The sequence below is a fragment of the Peromyscus californicus genome, unplaced genomic scaffold (genome assembly GCF_007827085.1).
Source record: "Peromyscus californicus insignis strain IS unplaced genomic scaffold, ASM782708v3 Scaffold_4__1_contigs__length_199733344, whole genome shotgun sequence".
Lineage (NCBI taxonomy): Eukaryota > Metazoa > Chordata > Mammalia > Rodentia > Cricetidae > Peromyscus > Peromyscus californicus.
Window position 1 is genome coordinate 14,929,409 of NW_026294562.1, and position 22,266 is coordinate 14,951,674.

The following is a 22,266-nucleotide window of genomic DNA, read 5'->3' on the forward strand; positions in this document are numbered from 1 at the left end:
GAGAGCGGTGGGAAAGACACCGCTTTATTGTGGAACTCCTTGTTCAGACCCAGCTCGGCCACATCCCTACATGGGCAGGCCAGGCCTTCCACAGACCTCAGTCTTCTCCCTGCCAAATGGGGATGAGAAGCGCTCTTCTAGGCCTGCCCAGAGGTTAAGTGAGCTAACGATGGAAGCGTCCCGGCAGATGAGAGGGATTCTATGACCACAGAGGTTAGCAATTTACATCCAGGTTGGATGTTGATTGAGTCCTGGTGTCTCCTTTGCCTCCCTAACTGCCCAGTGAGGCCAGGGCTGTCTGGGGGTAGGGCTGGTCTCCTTCAGCTTCACCCACCTGTTCTTTTCTTCAGCTGACATCTCCCAGCACTTCCTTTCAGCCAGCCTCCACTCTCCCCTCCCACGCCACCGCCTAAACCCAGCAAGACTTGCAGGGTTGATTGAGTTAGTCTCTAGAGCAGCAGTTCCCGGCCTTCCGAATGCTGCGGCCCCTTTATACAGTTCCTCATGTTGTGATGACCCCCAACCATAAAATGATTTTCGCTGCTATTTTTTAACTGTAATTTTGCTATTATGAATTGTAATGTAAATATCCGTGTTTTCTGTGAAAGGGTCCTTCGATACCCTCCAAAGGGGTCACGATCCACAGGTTGAGAACCACTGCTCTAAAGGCAGCCGGCAGTGTAGGACTTCCTCGAAGGAACTCCTGTCCTCTGGGAAAACAGACACAAGGATGGCTGAGGCTCCCAGAGACCACAGAGCTGTGGTGGGAACAGGATAGAGAAGAAAATTCTAACCAGAGGCCCCAGGGAGGAGGCAGCTTCCAAGCTGGGCCTTCAGGCAAGAGTGGGGACTGTGAGGAGAGGCATGCTTGGCTAGTCCTGGTGGCCCAAGCTTGTAATCTCAGGTACTCCGGAGGCTGAGGCAGGAAAAGGCAAGTTCACAGCCAGTCTGGACAACCCAGTGAGACCCTGTCTCAAGATGGAGAGTTGAAAGCTCCCATTCAGTGGTGGGGCACTCACCTAGCATGCTGGAGGCCCTGGGTCCGGCTCTCAGTCCTGGGGTGGGTATTCTTTGCTTAGGGAGGGCAAAGACCCCTCACACAACAGGATGGTGACCTTCTCAAGAGCAGGAAGTTACCACTCATTCTCTGCCCTCCACCACGTGGCCGGGACCCGGGTAAGACACAGACATTTTTCAGAGCAGGTGGTTGAGGCTGGACTGGATGAGTGGCCTGGGGCTCAGACTTAAGCTTTGGAATTCTACTGCCTTCCAGTGTGAGACCCAGGAGACACCAGGGCAGCAGGAAGGGGTTCTCGTGTGTGAACCCTGGGTTAAGCGAATTGTCCTCCACAGGACAGGTAGGGATGATTGACAGCCACTGGCCACTACTGTGCATCAGCTGATCCCCATCTGTCCATCCTCTGAGACTTCGGCACGGTCATTACAGCCCCACAGTACACGTGGGTCCACTGTCTGGTGCAGGCACCCTTGTGCTGGACCAGGATGCAGCCCAGATTCGTCTCACTAGCTAAGGCACATCATTTCTGGCAGGTAGAGAGAGGCCCTCAGGTACATCCAGTACATACAGGAAGTGGGGCGGGAGGGGGGGGAGCACCCAGCCAGCCCGGATACCCTTCTTCGGTAGTTGTCACCAGGAATAGCCTGTTTGGGGCTCTCAACATGTCAGCATGAATGCGGGAACACTTTTATTGACTTGAAAAACAGAAAGTTCCTAACTGCTCGTTAACAAAACCAGCCTCCTGGTGTTTGGAACCTAGCGCGCAGGCTTCTGGCAATTACTCATGTCTGTTTTTACTTTCCGTCTTTACTCAGTCAAAGAGCTCGGAAAACATTCACAATTTCTAGGCTTAGGAGGCAGAAAGGAAAACAGAAGCGGGTTTTGAAGCCCCTTGGTGGCATTTCTCTCTGTGAGAGAAAGTGAGGGGCCTGGGGACAGAGTGGCTAGACGTGTCTTTGATACCCAGGACAGTGCGGCCACTTTACTCAGCCTCTCTAACTCTTCCCAGGGCCTGTTTTCCAGACGAGGAAGCTGTCTGATCAGGCACTGTTTGCATGTCGAGTTCACATGTCTGCAAGCACAGACTTGAACATACATGCACACGCGTATCAAGCTGCGAAGACGGTCTGGGCTGTTCTCCCCTCCATGACCGGCTCCTTGTGTGACCCTATGCAGTCTGAAGCCTCTGGCAGTCCTGGCAGATGCCATGGCCAGGAAGCCTGTCCCTTGGTGATCTAGGTCCGCTTCATCTTCTAATGTCCCCTAGTAGCTCCTAGGGGCTTAGTCCTTCCCCTCCCCATGAAAGGTCTAAGTTAAGCTGCAGGTTTGAGCTCCCCCTCCAGTGCCTCTTGCTCCTCTCTCCCATCCTCTAGTATCCTTGAAGAAAGTCTAGGGTAAGGATGGAGCCCAGGTGCCAGGCTAGCTGTAGGCCAGGGCCAGGACTTGGTTTTGGGCTGGGCAGACCCAGTACAGAGAGCTGGCCGCACCACCCATCCATGACGGACTTAACAACCCTGAATGTGAGTCTCATCTAATAAAGTCCCAGAGTTGCCATGAGACATGCCTAGGCCTCCACAGACAACTGTGACTAAAAGCAACTTTAACCTCAGCAAGCAAGGCAGGAACAGGGCTGCCATTTCTGGTGGTGAAAGTTGTACCCAACTCAGAAAGCACCCCGAGGGAGGGCCTGTGTGGGTCATAATCTCACCGAGCTTCACTTGCCAAAGCTGTGGCCAGGAGGGGGAAACTGCTGTTCCTAGAAAAGCCCTGGAGTTGTTCCTGGGCCCCTTCGCCTCCATGCAGCCCCCATGACTCATGGGAATGAAGGTCAGTCCCAGCAACTCGTGAAGCAGAGGGATGGCACTCACCTAGCAGCTGGACACCCCGCGTGAGACCGTAGACATCCACCAGGGCCCAGAGCGGGTCGGCTGCTCGGACCCCATTGAAGAAAAGCATAGCGGCCGAGTCATTGACGCGGTAGAAGACGCGGCCCTTCTTGTCCACCCAGAAGGCAATGATGTTGCCCTCGTTGGCAAACTCCTCAGGCAGAGCTTTGGCCCAGAAGCCACTCTGAGACACCAGGTCAGGGCAGGCGTACTTGGGCAGCGAGTCGGGGTGGATGCGGGAAGGGTCCTTGCTGGTGAAGCCGAGTCGCAGGGCCCCACTCCAGCAGCACTGCTTCTTGGTGATCTGGCCACAGGGAGTGGGGACCCTCAGCCTAGCCTCTCCCCCTTGGTCACATGACCACAGGGAAAGGGGTGGGCTCACTATAGACCACCCTCAGCCAACTCTTGGGAGTGTCTTGACAGCCAGAAAATCACTATGTGGCTCATTCCCACCCCACCCCCCATCCCAGGGCCCTTCCTATAGGTTAGTGAAGGCCACTCCCACTGAGTCTTATTACCCAGGAAGTCTGGGAAAGGAGTAAGGATGAGAGAAGGGGAGAAAAAAGGGGAGGGGCAGGCTGTTGGTAGAAGAACAGCAGGCCAAAGAGGCCAAAGGCAGGGGTCAGGGGCGCCCACCTTCAGCCGGACTTGCTCGTAGATGAGCACCGGGCGGTTACTGAAGGTGATGGCGTTGCAGAAGCTGGCCTGCCTCTTGACGGCCTTGTGGCTGAGGTCCATGAGGATCTGGGAGCCCTTAGTATGGGGGTGGAAGAGCAGCGGCGTGGCCTGGAGCCCCCCAGCTGACAGCACGGGCGGACAGTGCTTCTGTTTGTGATGGCATCGGTGAGAGGTGACCGGGAAGGAGCCCCCGATGGAGTCTGCAAAGGAACAGGCCACAGCCTCAGAGAACTTAACAGGACCAAGAGCCTGGTCAGGGTCTCCTAGGGGAGGGCCAGGAAAGAAACAACCATCACCCACTGTGAAGCACAATCCTAATGAGTCTTATCAATTAAAACCAGGAGTCATATATATCAGGGTAATAACCTGAAAGATCAGAGAGCAAAGGAGCAGCCACCAGTGACTTCTTACCTCTCCAGATCCTCTGACCGAATGGGCTGAGATCCTGTCTCCACCCACCTTAGATTCCTGTTTCTACCTCCTGAGTGCTAGAATTAAAGGTGTGAGCCTCCCAAATACTGGGATCAAAGGCATGAGCCTCCCAAGTGCTGGAATTAAAAGTGTGAGCTACCACTGCCTGGCTTCCGTGGTTAACTAGTGGCTAGCTCCACCCTCTGATCTCCAGGCAAGCTCTATTTGTCAGAACACAAACTATCACACACCACCAGTGGCCAGCATTTCCACCTCCCCTAGCATGGCCAGCTGTAACTGCCATCCTTCCTGCTACCATCCACTGTGTTTTCCCCGCCACCATCCCTCTACTGCAGTGGTTCTCCACCTGTGGGTCATGACCCCTTTGGGGGGGCACATATCGGACATCCTGCATAGCAGATATTTACACTATGATTCATAACAGTAGCAAAATTACAGTTATGAAGTAGCAACAAAAATAATTTTATGGTTGCAGGGGGGTCACCACAGCATGAGGAACTGTACTAAAGGGTCGCAGCATTAGGAAGGTTGAGAACCACTGGGATACTGGGTTTTTAGCCATCCATCACCTCCATTCTCTCCCCACCAGCAGCTGTGATGGCCCATCACTCCGTCCCACACCATTCACTGTCACTACCAGCGTCTCTTCTTCTATCCATCTTATTCATGATCTCTCATTATCCGCTAAATACCAGGTTCTGTCCTTGGCACCGAAGCTACAAACATAAAACACACATAGCTCTTGTCCTGACGCCAACGGTCCTTCCCGGGACACAGACATTGATGGAAATCACCATACTACATGACACACAGTGGTCACCACCCAAAGAAGCACGTCTCTCAGGAAGACCCCTGGAGGAGGAGGCAACAGACAAGGGCAGCATAGGGACTCAGCTGGTGAGGCAGGTCTGCGGTGGACTGATGATCTACTGAAGTGGGAGAGAGGGCAGGACAGGCTTGGGGGAAGGGCAAGCACTTTCCAGATGTGCAGCTAACAGCTGGGAGACAAACAGAAATGGTCAACGCTGCAGGATAAGGTGTCTGGTGGCTTCTCTGTTACTCATTGGCTGAGCGACACCTCCCTCCGTGGGACACTGGTCGGCCTGTGCCTCAGGAGCAGAAGCTGAGTGGCATCCTTTCTTCCCCAGCTCCTGTGTCCTGCCAGTCTTACAGAAAATGGAGCTTGCCCATCTTGTCATCTTAAGCAAAGAGCCACGGATAACAATGGGCAGAAGAAGGTGGAGGTGTCCTTCTGGGACTTCTGGGGTGTCTCAGATTTTAGTCCTCATGGGACAGCAGCTTAATAATGCAGCGAGAGGTGGTTAACAGCAGGCCTGCATAGACCCCGGGAGGAAGAAGATGGAAACAGGGCAGGGAGAGGAATAGACAACCCCAGAGGCCCTGGAGGCCAAGCCTGTCAGGATACTTACTTTGGTTTTGTGTCAGTTCGAATCTCTGCTTCCTTCTCTTGAGGGCCCAGACACCAAGCTCCACCGCCTAGCACCAGCGTGACCCTGTGCACACACACTCCTCTGGGTTCTAGAGCAAATTCTTGTGTGCCAAGCCCGAGGGATGGGGTAGCATGAGAAAGGTTTGCTTTGCTCTCTCCAGGAAGACAGGACGTTCTCGAACTGTCCGGAGGTGCAAGGGCTCTGGCAGCCACCAGTCCACAAGGGCTGGAATATCTCAGGAGTCCCAGATAGTTGGGTGGGCTCTCTAAGTGGCCTCTAGGTTATGTGACAGGTGAGAGGTCATCCCAGGAAGGGAACTCTGGGTAGTGTGGAGGGCAGGAGGTCACCCCAGGTAAAGGACAAAAGAAGCAGTAGTTTTAAGTACCCTGGCTGGAAGAGGCACCCAGCTGGCTTCAGACACACCTTGAATCTTAATTTCCTGCTGCTGAGGCTAGTGAGATGGCTCGGTGGCTAAGAACATTAGCTACACAAGCATGAGAACCCAAGTTCAAATCCATGGTGACCATATAAAAAGCCAGGCATGGCCACACTCATGCCTATAATCCCAGTGCTGTGTAGGACAGAGACAGCAGGATTGCTGGAGCTTCCTCATCTCAGGGAATAAGGCAGAGTGACAGACCAGGACACACACACCCTGGCCTCCAGCTATGTGCAATCTGCACACACACATCAGGTGTGTCCCTCCCAGCCACATACATGGAGCTCTCAGCTGTAACATGAATTTTAAGATTGGTCTTTTAATAAAATACCCAGAGCCAGATATTGGGGTAAATGCTGAAAGATCAGAGACAAAGGAACAAGCCACTGCCACGTCTTACCTCTAGGACTCCTCAGCCTGAAAAGCCTTTAGTTCCTGTCTCCTCTACCTTTCTCCATCCTGCCATATTACTTGCTTCCTAGTGCTGGGATTAAAGGTGGGTGTGCTTCCCAAATACTGGTAGCAGAGGCAGGAGATCTCAAGTGCTGCGGTTCAAGGAGTGTGACTCCTAAATACTGGGATTAAAGGCGTGTGCCACCACCCCCTGGCCTCTATGTTTAATCTAGTGGCTTGTTCTGTCCTCTGATCTTCAGGCAAATTTTATTAGGGTACACAATATATCACCACACTCAGCCCTCATTTGATGCTGGGACACAACCAGTCCTAGGTGAAAACAGGTTGGCAGTCTGTCTGAGGGGACAGCTTCCAGACAACAGGACATTTACACTTCAGGGTGTTCCCCAAGAGAAGAGAGAAGAGCATGGCTTTGATCTGCACACCGTCTGTAGCAGCTTGATTCATGGCCATCCCCAAACCACTCACGTATGCCTCTGCTGGTGAAGGGGTAAGGGTGGTGGGTGTGTCTGCACAGTGATGGTTGCTCTGAGGGAAAAGTGGAAACTCAAATGCACGCTCAGCGACAAAAGCTAGCACAAAAGGTCACCTCCTACGTGACTGCATCTCAGTGACACTGGAAAGGCAGAGGTTTGCGGGGTCAGAGTTTGGGGTGAGGAAAGAGACTTGGCTACATAGAAGCCTGAAGGAAGTTCTCATGTTGACAGAAATATTCTGTCTTAATAGTGGTGTTGGTCACAGAATGTACTCAGTTGTCCCCAAACCTGTATATATGCAAAGGAGGATTGTTACTGAACAGACACTGGACTTCAGCAAGGGCTGAGGCTGGGGAGAGGTCCATCAGGTAAGACTTGAGTTCAGCACTCACATGATGAGCTGCGCATAGCTGTGCAGGCATCTGTAACCCTGGCACTCAGAGGGAGAGGAGCAGAGACAGGAGGATAGCTGGGACTGCCAGCCTTACTCCACATGCAGTGAGAGACCCTGTCTCAGGAGAGCAGAACATTTTATGTCCTCACACCACACACACACACACACAGACACACACACACACACACACAGACACACACACACACACACACAGACACACACACACACAGACACACACACACAGACACACACACACACACAGACACACACACACACAGACACACACACACAGACACACACACACACAGACACACACACACAGACACACACACACAGACACACACACACACAGACACGCGCACACACACACACACACACACGCACACACACACACGCGCGCGCGCACGCACACACACACACACACACACACACACACACACACACACAATATATAGAGAGGGGGAAACACCAGCCAGGTCTTCCGGTGGCAGCAATAGCGGGAAGAAAGGCGGAATTAAGGGACCCCCGTCACTTGGTCCCAGGAAGGGCTCTTAAGATTTAGACCGCCTCACGGGAGGTCCCCAAGCCAAGCTGGGTTGACACTCTAACCTTCAGCACAAGTCCCCTCCCAACCTGGGATGTGAAATGGATGCTGCTCCTGTCCTGGTGGGTGCACCGGGGAGCGTGAGGTCTTCGGGCCTACTTCTCCTGGCCATACTGTGGTTCCAAGGCTCTCGGGACAGCCACCGACCGAGTGACCCCCAGACACTCTTCTCAAGCTGCCTGTGTGATCACCACATGGAGCCACCTCTCTGGTCTGCTGGCCATCCTCTCCCCGGAACCCACCAGCTGCTTGGCACTCCCAGTAAATGTCTGACCCACACCCTCCCCGACTCCTCCCACAGTCTGAGGGGAGTCCTTGAGCACGCCATGCCCAGGCTATTAATGCCACCATCCACACCAGCATTCCTGGATTCAGTCCCCTCTTGTCTGTGTTGCTGTCACAGGCCTCGTTCAGGCCTCGTCCATCACGTCTCCTCTGAAAGGGCCGGGACTGCCACATAAGGGTACCTAAACTGTGTCTATACACCTCTAGTGTGAAGAGTGCTCCTAAGGGGCCAGGGCCACCGAATAGCAGTACCTATGGGCTATACTGTGAATGGTACCCTCAGAGGTGGCTGATGTGGGGAGCCTGACCAGAGCGACCGCCACCCTTGAGTCCCCACTTCTGCTATCTCCCTGTCACATCTAACATGAAATCCACTGGGCTGTGGGGAGAGAAAGCACAATGAGGATTATTGCATGCACAGTTCTGGCGCCGAGGACCCAGACGGGGCAGCTGAGGCGGGCTCCCTTCCATCACTTTGAGGATCTCTGTGACACTGTAAGGTCCCCATTCTCTAGATGAACAAGTCAGGATTAGACTAAGAGGCAAAACCAAGATTTGACTGGGCTCTTCCAACGTGTGTCCAGGATGCTTTACCCGACTCTGTATCCAATACTACAGCTCATCTCCGCATGGTTCCGGGGCGGTAGGTGGAGAGGAGGTGCTGACGAGGCACCCCAGCAAAGGTATGGCTTGTAGGGAGCCCAAGGACTTTGCAACTGCTCAAGCAGAACCCCCATCCTGCCACCAGCTCCCAGCAGATGCCCAAGACAGCCCTGTAGTGACAAGTTTACAAGCTCACGGAGCCTCCACGAGGGCCCCTGCTGATGCTGATAAGGAGTGAGACGCCCCCAGGGCCCTGTCTTTCTTGGGCATGCAAGCTGTCAGCATGGGCCTGACCCACCTCTGGAGAGAAGAACCTCACGGCCCCCACCAAGCTCTGCCCAGAATTACTGTGGAGTCCGATGGCAGAGCTGCCAAGGAGCAGGGCGGGTGTGGGAGGCAGCACTAGCCCTGCTGGGCCACACACTGGGCGGTGTCCTGACTTTGCCTTAATGTCACCTGACACAGACCTGCAGAAGTGAACTTACACTTGTGGTGTGACACATCAGCCAGAGTGCAGAGGGCCCCAGATATGAGCTCAATCCTAGCTATCCACAAGCTTACCCACTCTGCCCTGTGTGTGGATACTTTGTGGAACCTCAGCTTTCCCATCTGTGAAATGGGGTCACCACAGTCTTCATGGGATCAAACAAGACGATGTAGGGACAGCTCAGAAAGTGGTCACTGTTGTATAATCATTGCAAGGTACACCACTCCATGCCTTCCAGCTCCTGTGAGCTCTGGTCCCCCTGGCCACACCCCTTCTTTCCCAGCCCCACCTGAACTTCTGCAAACCTCTCCAGTCTTCCAAGGCCCAGCTGAGCCCCATGGCTTTTGAGACTACCTTGTTCTGAACCTTGGCCCTGAATACAAGCGCTGGCCTCTTCTTCACCTCCTACAAAGCCTAGCTTACTTTCCGGCGGGGTGTGTGGAGGAGTCGGGAGGGTAGGGGAATGGCGAGGGGTGGGAAGGGGTGGCAGAGCAGAAGTCATGAACACGGAAGCGGGAGGCCTTCAGTTCAAACTCCAGCCGGGCTGCAAAACTGTGACTTGAGGCAAGCTGCTTTTCTACTTCAGACCTTGAGTTCCCTGTAAAGGAGGCTCCTGGGGCTGCGGAGATGGTCGAGGACATTTACTGTTCTTGCAGAGGACCTGAGTTCTGTTTCAGCACCCGCTTTAGGCTGCTCACAATCACGCCTAACTCTGGCCTCATCAGGTGTCTGCATTTGTGGGCACATACCTCCCAACACACACACACACACACACACACACACACACACACACACACACGGGGGGGGGGGTGGAGGGAGGGAGAGAGAACCATACATAGTTTAAAATAAAAAAATAAATCTTTAAAAAATAAAAGGCGGCTCATAGCCTCCTTGCTCACTTCTCCCAGCTGTTGTGAGGACCTGGTGAGCACATTGATTCAAAAATATTTTCCAAATTTTAACACATGAGTCCAGTGTCAAGTTTTGTTTTAGATAAAGTGACAACTATGGTAGGAAGTGTCCATTTATTTTATCTGCGAAGAGCCAGACTCTGCAGCCTTGCCCCCTCCCGGATGCAGCCCTAGTCTCAGACCCCACCGCACACTGGGCGCGACGTAGACAGGCTTGTAGGCATTCTCTGGCCAGGGCTCCTTCTGCAGGAGAACGGGGCCAGGAGGTAGGAAACAGGTGATGGAGATGACTGTCCAGCTGGGCGGAAGTGTACGTGGCTTCCCTGAAGGTCTCCGTTTCCCCGGTCCGTGGCTGGGGGACCTCCAGGCATGGCTCCATCCATTTCTCAGCTTCGAACCCTTCCTTCCCCTGCCCACTGTGGACTGGCCATTTTCTTGCTCATCCTACAGACTTTAGGGTCTTTCAGAAGCCTCTCTTGGACCCTGATATGGACTTCTGGGGACCCTTCTACCCCCAAACAGAGTGTCCCTCACCACAAAGGACTTCGAAACCCTGGTCACCCCCGAGGCACTCCTGTTACAGGGTGCTTTCCCTCGGCAATTCTGCATCCAGTGGTTCTGGGCATATGTATCTTTGCAAGAGCTGAGCAAAGTTCCTCCGATGACTCTGCCTTCCGCAGAGCGGCTTCCTGACTGGGAAGGACAATAAGATTCCTTGTATCTACCCTTTCCCATGAGGGACAGGGACCCATGAGGATCCCTGGGGGAAGGGCTGCCACCTCATTCCCTGCCACGTTCCAATGTTCTGCTCTGAGCACAGAATAGGGGCTCAAACAAAATGATAAAACGAACTGCTAGACTAGTGGTTCTCAACCTTCCTGATGCTGAGACCCTCTAATACAGTTCCTCATGCTGTGGTGACCCCCAACCAGAAAGTTACTTTCGATGCTACTTCAGAACTGTAATTTTACTACTGAATCTTACTGGAAATGCTGTGTTTCCCAATGGTCTTATGCGACCCCTATTAAAGGACCAGTCAGCCCCAGAGGGACTGTGACCCACGGGTTGAGAACCACTGTGCTAGTGTGTGGCTCTTTCATCGAGGCACCTGCTTTGTACCCTGCCCTCTCTGGTGGCTCCTAGGGACATTAGACAATGAAGGGAGTCACTTCCTTTTCTTCCCACGATCCCAGGCTGCATACTTGAGTATAGCCCTGCCAGTCCAGGGCCCTTCGCCAGCCCCGCATGCTGGCAGGAAAGAAGAAGGAGACCCCGGAGGGATGGCTCTCCTGCACCAGTCTTCGCCCTCTCTGCTGTTGATCCCCAGCCTGTCTCACCTTCCCACACCCTGCGAAGTGGGTGTCTGTAGGAAGCATCTCTACTGAACTTGGCCCAAGAGGACCATCTTGGCCCCTGGGCCCTCTTGCCCCTGTGTGGCCCCTTGCCCTTCAGTGTGGGCTTCTAAAGTAGACCACAGCTGAAGAAATGAAACTCACTCCCATTGGGCTGTAGATGGACTGTTACTTCTGTCACGGCTGTTACTATCCTCTCTGGAATTATTCCCTCTGGGGAGGCCAGCTGCCATGCCGGTAGGGAGATGTGGGGAAGCTCAAGGACTGCCAGTAATTGTGAGTAATCTTGGTGATGGCTCCTCTCCAGGCAAGCCTTCGGATGAGGCTGCAGTCTATGTGCACCCTCGGGAAAGAGAAGCCGGGGCCCCGGGGCCCCAGGGAAGCCACAGGATTCCAGGGCCCAGAAGCCGTGAGCGGCAGGTTAAATGCTTGCAGTCTCAGGCAATGGGGCTTGGGGGTCATAGATTATGCAGCAACAGACGATGCCATCTTGATGGTCCTGGTTCACGGTTTTCAGAGCAGTCCCTGAAAACGAATGACTTGCCAAGGTCACATCGATGAGCTCGGAGCTCGGAACCTGTCCCACTACACATGGGCTCCTTGATGCCTCAGCAAGCCAGCTGGCCTACTCGGCCTGTCTCCTGCCTTCTGCCCTCCCTGAGCCCAGCTGGAGATCTCTCAGTCTTGAACGCTCTTCCTGTCATGACCCAGCATGAGGAGCCATGCTGGCACCCCATTATCCCACTCCCCCCCAAAAACCTGACAGTGCATATGGCATGTCCTGAAGCTGTCTGTAGCACTGAGGGGGCCATGACGATGTGGAAGGGGAAGGAACAGCCACACCATAGACAAGTCCATCTCTAAGCTGAGCTGCCGGCCCACTATTACTCCCTCCCTCACTCATGGTGACCTCCCAATCAGATGTTCCCGGCAGCCAGCAGCTGCACGGCTGATACCATCACCTGGGAGGGAGACCAGTCCATCTCTCCCTCTTCCTGTTCTACCTTAAGGTTCCACAAGGGAATTTCCAGATGTCTCAGCCTGCTGTCACTGTCCCGATGCTCCCAGGACTACCCCAAGGCTAGATCTGAGACAAGGGAAGGCATGGCTCACATCGATCCCTGGCCCACATGGGGTCAGCCACACCCACTTTGCACACACACATGGTTACTGGAGAAGGAGAAAGAGTTCCACGAGAGTCTGCTCTCTCTCTCTGTACCAGTTCCTGCATCTGAGATCCTTCATACTCAGTCTCTTTCATGTTCCCACCCTACAAGGTGGGTGTCTGTAGGAAGCACCACTGCCTAGTCCCAGGTCTGACCCCAGTGGAAAATGTCAGCTGGCTCCAGACCCTGGTACCCCGCCACCATCTACCTCCTAGACTTCATGCCCTTCCTGGGCTCTTCCCCTCCAGTGTGGGCTGGAGCCCACTAGTCACTTCTAGGCAGCTGATGGGTATGCAAACTAGTGGACATGAATACCTAGGGAACATTGTCCTGGGGACCCACCAGGACTAAAGGTAGAGGGGCAGCAGGGTATATGCCCATGTACATTCTAGCATGCACATGTGGACAGAAGACCCTCCACGAAGCCTTCATGGATGCTCGTGTGTCGAGCATGCTTCCAGGAGAACTCCAGATCAGCTAACCTGATCCTTATGCCCACTCTGCCGATGACAGACCTTCCCACCCCAATCCAGGGGCCAACTCAGGCACTAGCCAGCAAAAGTGGAGCAGCTTCTAGCTTTCACCTAGGAAATGTCTCCCTCCCCTTCCCCCTACAGTGTTCCTGGCCTCATCACCCAGGTGCCCAGTTCAGCCTCGCCTTTTCTTGGCTCCCTGGCATTTCCATACCTGGTTCAGCTCCAAACCAGGCCTGTACACCACCCTTCTCTCTCTCTCCCTACAGACCACAGCCTCTGGTGCCCACTGAAGGCCAGGCACTAGGCTAAATTAAGCAAGAACAGCCTGTTGCTAAGACCACCCTGAGACCCAAGGCTCAGTGGCTCCACAGCCCTGGGCTCTGAGCATCTAAGTTCCCTCCTCCTGCAGCAGCTCTGTGCTAATCTCAGGGCCCATAAGGCCATGGGAGGCCGCTGCCCCTCCTGCAGCTCTCAGGATTATAGAACTATGAAGGGAAAGTAAGGAGTCAGTCTGGTGAGACAAAGCCACATGTCTCTTCTGAGACACCAACTGTGCGCCCTCAGCCAGCCACTTCCCTTTTGGACAATGTCGTCTCCCTCCATGATGAGTGGGGCTCCATCTCTCACATCACTGAATCCTCACATCCTGTGATGCTTGAGCACATGATGTCTAGAGACCAAGCTGGAGGTGAGCCACCTGGATGTCACTGGCATATCACCCCTCAAACAAGGGTCCATTCCCTGACTTGATGAACACTACGGGAAAATAAAGGAGGAATTGAGGAGAAGAGGAAAGAGCGGAGGAGGGGACACCTCAGTGTCCTGCTGCCTCCCCGTGGAACTTGCCACCCTGTCCACCCCAGAAGCCTGCCCTTCAGACCGAGAGCAGGCGCAGTCCCAGAAACCTACCTAGGGAAAGAGACTGAGCACACAACCACAGACACCATTTTCCAAATGGGAATTCATCCTGCCCATTGGTCCCCTGCCAGGGTACTCCCAGAGCTGGAATCCACTTTACCAACCCAATACACACACACACACACACACACACACACACACACACACACACACACAGAGGCATGCCGCCATCACAGGGTGCCATAAGCATGGTTACTTATAATAAGAACAACACAGTCTCTTCGATATACAAAGACACACCACACGGGTACACAAATAGGAATTCAAAACACAGCTATACCATCTGTGGACACCAAATACACAGATACCCAAAACATGACGTCATGCACACACACTGCAGATAAAACCCAACACAGAGTGCAAGGTCAGCGCTTGCCACCGCCCATCACTTGTTGTCACCCAGCAATCCAAAATATTTGGGCTTGAAACAAACGAAAAACCCAAGGCTTTTGAAAATGCTATCAAGGGCCGTGTGACTGTCTTTGGGGGCCCAAGCAACCCATGCAGAGTAGGAGAACCCATAGGAAGCAGCCAGTTTGTGCCTTCCCCTAATCCCTGTTCACCTTCCAAAAGGAGGTAGAACCAGAGCCACAGGGCAGTCAGTATGCAGACAGGAAGGCATACGTGGGTATGGTCATGTGAGGACAGATGGGCAGGGTTTGCCTGGATACTGTTAGACACAGGCACACCCATCCACACGCCCACTACTCACGTAATGGCAGCTAAGGCAACAGCCAGGGCAAGTTGGGGAGAGAGGCCAAACTTGACAGGGAAGGGAAGTAGGCAAATGAGACACTTGATTAGCACTCACCAAGGGTACCCAGCCTAGATGCCCACCCAATTATGTTCCTGTCCCTTGTGACATGGGACACCTGAAGGAGAAGGACCCTGCCTGGACCCAGACGGCTTCTCCGAGCCCTCTTGATTTCCGCCCCTTTGCATTCTCATTTCACCCCATTCTATGCACTCCTCACAGGAGCCTTGTGAGAGCAGCTACCGTTAGTCCCGCTGACAAACGAGAACACTGAGATGCGCCGGACCCCATCCTCATCACAACGATGTCATCTACTCAAGAGCGGAGTGGGAGCCTCTTGGGACTTCATGTACTTGTGACTCTTCCGCTCCAAGGCAGCCAGAGGACAGTGGCCACATGTCCCAAGGGCCTTTCTGTCCTGCCCAGTCCCCAAGCCTGCCCAGGTCTGACCCCAGTGGAAAATGTCAGCTGGCTCCAGACCCCTCTGCCAACAGTGAGCCTGGGCCATAGACGAGCAGGCAGGCCGAGGTCAGCCCATTCCAAGTCTCAGGCCAAAGCCCAGGTCCCTGACACTGCCCCAAGCAGACTCCAGCTTATGTATCTTCTAGGACCTTCCATCTGCCCTTGGCCCTCCAGACCCAGGACAAAATACATTTCCTTTTCAGAGACTCAATCATCTGCTTTTCCTACATCTTTACCTAACTGGATGGAAATTACTGTCCCAATGTCCAGAGCCTGGAAGAGGGCAACCCATCTGGCCATCAGCCACCAGCCATGCTTTCTAAGTGGCTCCTTCCACTGCTCTCCTTCCGCCTGGCTTCTCCCAGGTTCCTTGATGCCCAATAGACTCAGCAGATGGAGGATGCACGCCTTCCAGTATCCCTGCCTTATAGGGAAGGTCACAGGGCATCGAGGTAGGGACTCTGACTCCAGACAGTCTGTAGAGGAGCCCACTTTGTTCCAAGGAAGGGTCCCCCTGTGGGTCTGCTGCCACATTAGCCATGTTGCTCCCAAGACCACAGCACAAGAACCGTGCAGTCCAGAAGACAGGAACCCAAGCAAGCAGGAGCCCAGTAAATAGGATACCCACCAGCCCGCTTCCTTCCCCTCCTTCATCCCCCTGCTTGTGGGTCGGTCTGCCAGAAACTCAGTCACCTCTCCTGGAGAACCAGGTTAGGCTCAGGCTGCCACTGACACACCTGTGTCACTAGCACACCTGTGTGCTCAGGCACAAGCTGGCACACGTACACACCCACAGATATCTCCAATGCAAATTCACAAGCACAGACATTTGTGTATGCACACAGGGTGCCCATGCATCTCTCCCAGACCACCTCCAACACCCAGAAAATGTCTCCTCAGTTGTCTAAGTGTGATTTGCCTCAGTCCCTGTGAGAAATACTCTTGGGATACCCAGGACCTCACATTCCACTCAGGGGCTGTCCATACCCTGGTAAGAGGACAAGGCCACTTTGCAGGGAAACTCAGATGTCTGACCTTCCAGCTTTCCCTAGACATCCTTATTTCTCCAGTCACAGTTCTAACCACCCAAACACCCCCCAACACACACACACACACACACACACACACACACACACACACACACACACACACAGAGTCACAGAGCCCACTAAAGAGTCACAGGGCAGGGACTTGAGTAATCCCAGTGCCTCTCCACTCCAGCCTCCCAGTGGTCCCCAGGATCAGGGTAGGTGGAACCCCAGACATCCACTGGGGCCTTACCGTGGAGAGTGTTCCGTGTGATCTGTCCCCCCATCTCAGGCCGCGGGCAGTTTGGCCACCTCCGTTTGGCCGGCTGGCCTCGTCACCGAGCAGCCCTGGCCTCTGGCTCCCCTCCTCCTTCCCCCTGTCCTCCCCCGCGGCCAGCCGGCATGGCAGGGCCAAGCGGCCCCTTTTGCGCCCCCACGCTCTCTCTCCCTCCTGCATGCACACGCCTGCCTGCCAGCCAGCCGGCCACACACGCACACCCCCTGGTTGTGCTCGCTGCCTCCCAGCTCCCACCCACTGGGAGCCTCCCCCACCTCCGTGCTGGTGCTGGTTCAGGCGAAGGGATCTGTCATGTTTATTTACATAAGGAGGAGGAGACTGGAGGCTTCCTGAAATAGCCAAGCTCCAGAAAGCAGTGGAGATGCCCCAGCAGAGCACACACTATACACAGACGCACACACAAACACACACACACACACACACACACACACACACACACACACACACACACTGTCCCATGGATATGGAGATACACACAACACCATCCCTGTCACCCAGGCCAACAGCCAACAGCCATTCAATATTCAGGGGACATCACAAGCCACTCCATGCAGATTAGGGGTAAAGTCAAGGATGGGATAAGAGCAATATTGACTTTGTCCCTGCCCTGAGGATACCACAGTCAAGCCAGGGAGCTTCGGTGCAAAGAACTCACACCATTTCTATCTTCTTCCAGACTCTGCTGCAAGCACTTGGCAAGGATTAATTCCTTCGGTCCTTGCAGACTGACCCATGAGGTCCACATCAGTACTATTATTGACAGGTACCACTAGCACCTCCCAAAGGCTAGAAGGCCAATGAAGAGAGAGCTAACTAGAGGGTAGCGAGGCTGGGATGAGCACCCATGGGTGCCAGAACCCAGGTCTTTACTCCCATGCCAAGTTGTCTCTTTAACCATACACATCCACACCCTTGCATGGCCACACTGACCTGCACAGTATGCCTGCACCTATGAACACAGACATGTGCATGTACACACAAACACACGCGCACACACACACAGTCCTAAGCACCACCGTGGAGCCCACTTACCCATCTCCTGCTCTACACACTACATGCATTCTCCCACAGACTCGCACAGCTTCTGGAGGAATCTTAAGGTGCAGAATCTGGCACCACCCTGCACCTAGGGAAGAAGAAAACGCAGACAGAGTGGGCAAGGGAGGCTGGGAAGGAAAGTCCTAGCCCTAAGCAGGGAGCCCAAGTTGCCATTAAAAGGGCCAAGCTGTGCACTGAGGACTGTGGTAGGCGGAGCAGCGTGTGAGCTGCTCTTACACCCAGTTTACAGAAAAGAAGGTGAGTATTCGGAGAAGCGAAGCACTTGCCTGAGGATCCCAGTACATCTCCGCAGAGCAGGTCTGGGAAACACTCTCCCTATCTATCCACCACACTCTATCCAGGATAAACACCTCCCCCAGGAGAGGGGAGAGTCCCCACCCCCCGGCCCTGTCCTTATGGGTAAGGATCTCTATTCCTAGAGAAAGATATAGATAGGAAGCCAAGGGCTGGAGAAAGAGCTGGGGGAAACATTGTAGAGAAGTGTGTGGGCTGCCCCACATCCAATGGAACTCAGGTATGAGTGTTTATGAGGTGCTCAAGACACTGCTGTTGCCCACATACTGCACACACACCCCAACCTGACAGAAGGATACACAGAATGCTAACTGGGCCCAGCAGCTAGAAAGTTGGGCCAGCCCTGGGTGTGAGTGCCCACGGCCTGCATGGTGGTTCTCTGTCGGCCAGGGACTTCATTTGGAAGAAGCCATGGCTCTGAATTCTGTGCAAGGCACCTCCCTTCATACTGGCACATGTTCACTTGTGGGTATACACACACACACACACACACACACACACACACACACTCCCCTAGCCCCTTCCTGTGAGGCATTTGATCACTCCATTCATGGGATCACAGTCATAAGGCAAAGCCGTGCGGTGTTCTCTGCACACTCTAAGCATGTTACACACACGAGAGTCTCATTCTAGCACCTCCCCCTTTAATCCATGTAGATGTGTGCATAGTGAGTAAGCATGTGTGAATATATGGTCCACATGTTGGGATGTGGGTGCACATGTCTGCATGTGTGTGTGGAGGTCTAAAGTTGACCCTGGAATCTTCCTCGATCATTCTCCATTTTATTTATTGAGACAATATCTCTCACTTGAACCCAGAGCTCCCGATCAGCTAGTCTAGCTAGCCAGTTTGCTAGCCCTTCTCTGCCTCTCAACTTCTGGGATTCTGGGCAGTCAACAAGCCTGCTTAGCTTTTACATGGCTTCTTGGGATCTAAATTCTGGTCCTCATGTTTGGGCAACAAGCACTTTACCCACTGAGGCCCCTAGCTCCTGCCTGCCTTTTTTTTTTTTTTTTTTTTTTTTGAAGTTCTGGTTTTTTTTTGTTTTTTTTTTTTTTTTTTGGTTTTTCGAGACAGGGTTTCTCTGTGTAGCTTTGCGCCTTTCCTGGAACTCACTCTGTAGACCAGGCTGGCCTCGAACTCACAGAGATCCGCCTGGCTCTGCCTCCCGAGTGCTGGGATTAAAGGCGTGCGCCACCACCGCCCGGCGCTCCTGCCTGCCTTTTAACATACCCAGCTGGGCCCTGGGCTACCCACCTCTCCCATGTGGCAACCTAGTCTTCTCATGGCTCAGCATCCCACATCCCAGCCATCCGTGCTCATCCTCTGGCTCCCGCTTTCTCCCACTGGAAATGCCCTCTTCCCCTGTGCCTAGTACTGGGGAAACTCCTTCCACGAAGCCTCCTTGGGGCAGCAGGTAAAGTCCCCATTTTTGGAACTTGCCCCTCCTCTGAGCTCCATAACTATGTCCCTCTTAATCCTTGTCATATTCTGCCCAACACAGGGACAGCCAGGGCCTAGTCTATGTGTCCCAGCTTCTTCTGAGTGGCGATCAACAACCTAATGCTCCTAAACCCACAGACACTGAGCATCTGCTACATGCCAAGCACTGGCCTACACAGTGAGGGTGAGACGTGAGCTACAACAGGCAGGTCCTAACTCTCAGGGATCTGGGAGAAACAGACATTTCTCAATTAGCCACCGTGCAGAATATATGAGCACTTTTCAGAAAAAGGGTTCTGAAACCCAGGATTCAGGTTCTCTGAGCTCAAGGCAGGTTTTCCTGAAAAGTACCCAGAACGGGGGGAAGATCTGTAGGTTCATGTCCATGTGCTGTGGAGGTGGGCCAGAGAAAAGCGTGCTGCAGAGAATCAGCACACACATATGCAAAGGCCTGTGGGCTGTAAGGAGCCCAGCATATTCAAGAAGCAAGGCTGGTCTAAACAGAGTAAGATCAGTAGGAGAGCCCTAGTGAAATTTGCTGTTGGCAAGACTATACGGGCCAGGCCAACGGCACCAGGGCCTGGACAAAGAGAACAAAGACCGGGCTATTTGCCTGAGAGCAACCAGGAACCTTGACAGGCTTCAGTGGGGGAGGCAGCAAGACCAGACACACATGTCTAAAAGGTCACTCTGCCATCTGGTGTGGGGCACGCGTGGGAAGAGACAAGAGGTGCCGGGGCAGAAACCAGCGGCATCCGGAAGGATGGGGCCGGCACCTGGCCTGCCTCACTCCCCCTCGGGCCTCACATCATGCCTTGTAGAGGGGGTACTTGGAAAACAGCTCACAGTAGAATGGGGTTCATTCACAGGACAGGGGGGCAAAACTGAGAAGTGATGCAGGAAGGGTGGGGCAGGTGTGGCCAGGGGGCCAAGGAGTCCCTCAGGTGGGCAGTGGAAAAAATGAAATAGAAGCCAGGCATGGTGACATACACCTGTAATTCCAACACTCAGGAAGTGGAGGCAGGAGGATCGTGAGCTTGAGGCCAGCCTGGGCTATATTGCTAGAAACCTGTTTGATGGGGCAGGAAAATTTGAGAATTGGGGGTCACTTTGATGGCTCCAGGGCTTCTAGAACAGCACCTTAAAAAAAGTGGTTCTTCCTGCATGGTCTGCTGTTGCCCCATTTTCAGACGGAGGTGGCAATGCACCCTTCCCCAGAATAGTGTCCACGGTTCTGTAGAGGAGACAGCATCCCTTCTTCAGGGTGGGACCTAAGATGCATCCCTACTAGGTTTTACTCACTGGGGTACCACATAAGCCTCCACTTAATCAAGACTCTATTTACTGGAAGGGATAAAGAGAGCAACGCACCGCTCATTCACTCGGCAAGCTTCCCTGTGCACCATTGTGGACCAATGGCAAGCAGGACTCACCCCTCACCCCTCAGAAACCAACAGGTGGTCAAGCCTGGGATCCGGAAACAATTACAGATCACGGTGTGAGCCTTGCTGGTGTCAGGGAAGGGGCTTCTGTGGCCGTAGTTCAATGCGTCATCCACAGTCACACTGAGCAGAGGCTGAGAAAGGGATGAGGCATGCTGTGGTCGGAGTACAAAATGCCTTCCACAGGCTCAGGTGTTTGAGCACTGGGGCCAGCTGGGGGTGCTGCTCTGAAGGTGGAAGAATCTTCAAGGAAGTGACACCTCCCTGGAGGAAGAGAGACTCTGGCCCTGATGTCTTATAGCCCAGTCCCACTTCCTGTCCACGCTCCACTTCCTGACTGAGGGAAATGTGACCAGCCAGCTCATGCTCCTGTGGCCCTGCCTTCCAGCCATGAGGGGCTTCCTATTGAACTGTAAGCAAAGATAAATTTTCCCTCCCTGAAGTTGCTTTCTGTCAAGTCTCTTGAAGAAGCAGGGACAGTAACTAACACACAAGTTCGCCAGCAAGTCAACCAAGGTGGCTAACAGCACCTCTACAGCGCACACCCTGTGCTGGGCAGGGGGCTAAGGATTCTGTCCACATAATCTCAGCTGATTCCACAGCATCCCTTCAGGGATTAGTGCTCACCCTTACTCTGCCGGACATAAAAATGGAGGCTCAAAGAGGTTATACTGAAGGCACAAGTTGTCTTCTTCCTCCCTAGGGTGTGGTGACTGCCCTCTGGTCACATTTGGGGAACTTCAGTCCCCTGGGTTCTCAGACCCATGTGGCTGTCAAGATCCTCCTCCTGGAGAGTCATTTTCCTTCAGGGATATGGCCACTGACAAGATTGCCCATGCTCTAGTGGACAGCCCACACTCCATGCATGTGGGCAACACTAATTGGACTTAGTGGGTTAGAAAATCAGATAGAAAAGTAAGAGGGGATATCTTAGGGAGTGCCTAGGAGAGTGACACGTGGGAATTGAAGGTAGGTATGATCAAGATATATACGTATATGAAATTGCCAAAGAATAAATTAAAAATATTCTAGGGGGCTAGAGAGATGGCTCAGCAGTTAAGAGCACTGGCTGCTCTTTCAGAGGATCTGGGTTCAATTCCCAGCACCAACATGGCAGCTCACAACCACCTGTGACTCCAGTTCCAAGGGATCCTACACTCCCTTTCTGGCTTCCGCAGGAACCAGGAATGCACATAGTATACATACATACATACATACATACATACATACATACATACATACATACATAAAGGCAGGCAAAATACTCATACACATAAAAATAAATAAAATAATAGCCTGGCAGTGGTGCCACATACCTTTAATTCCTAGCACTACGGAGGCAGAGACAGGCGGATCTCTGTGAGTTTGAGGGCAGCCTGGTCTACAAATTGAGTTCCAAGTTGGGCAGGACTGTTACACAGAGAAATTCTGTCTCAAAAAAAAAAAAAAAAAAAAAACCCAAACCAACCAAACAAACAAACAAACAAAGCAATAA

The 22,266-nt window shown here is 53.3% G+C and overlaps 1 protein-coding gene across 4 annotated transcripts in view; it reads right to left on the reverse strand.

The window, feature by feature from the left end:
- Neurl1 (neuralized E3 ubiquitin protein ligase 1) overlaps positions 1-22,266 on the reverse strand; it is an 81,914-nt gene that overhangs the window by 17,321 nt on the left and 42,327 nt on the right. For 2 of the 4 annotated variants that reach the window (XM_052760850.1, XM_052760849.1), the window contains exons 2-3: positions 3,541-3,782; positions 2,887-3,208 (exon numbers count right to left, since the gene is read on the reverse strand). In XM_052760850.1, coding sequence (XP_052616810.1) covers positions 2,887-3,208; positions 3,541-3,782 — 564 coding nt within the window. Of the gene's footprint in view, positions 1-2,886; positions 3,209-3,540; positions 3,783-16,487; positions 16,614-17,564; positions 17,659-22,266 lie in introns of those variants that run through there. The other 2 variants (XM_052760853.1, XM_052760851.1) reach the window with 2 other exon arrangements.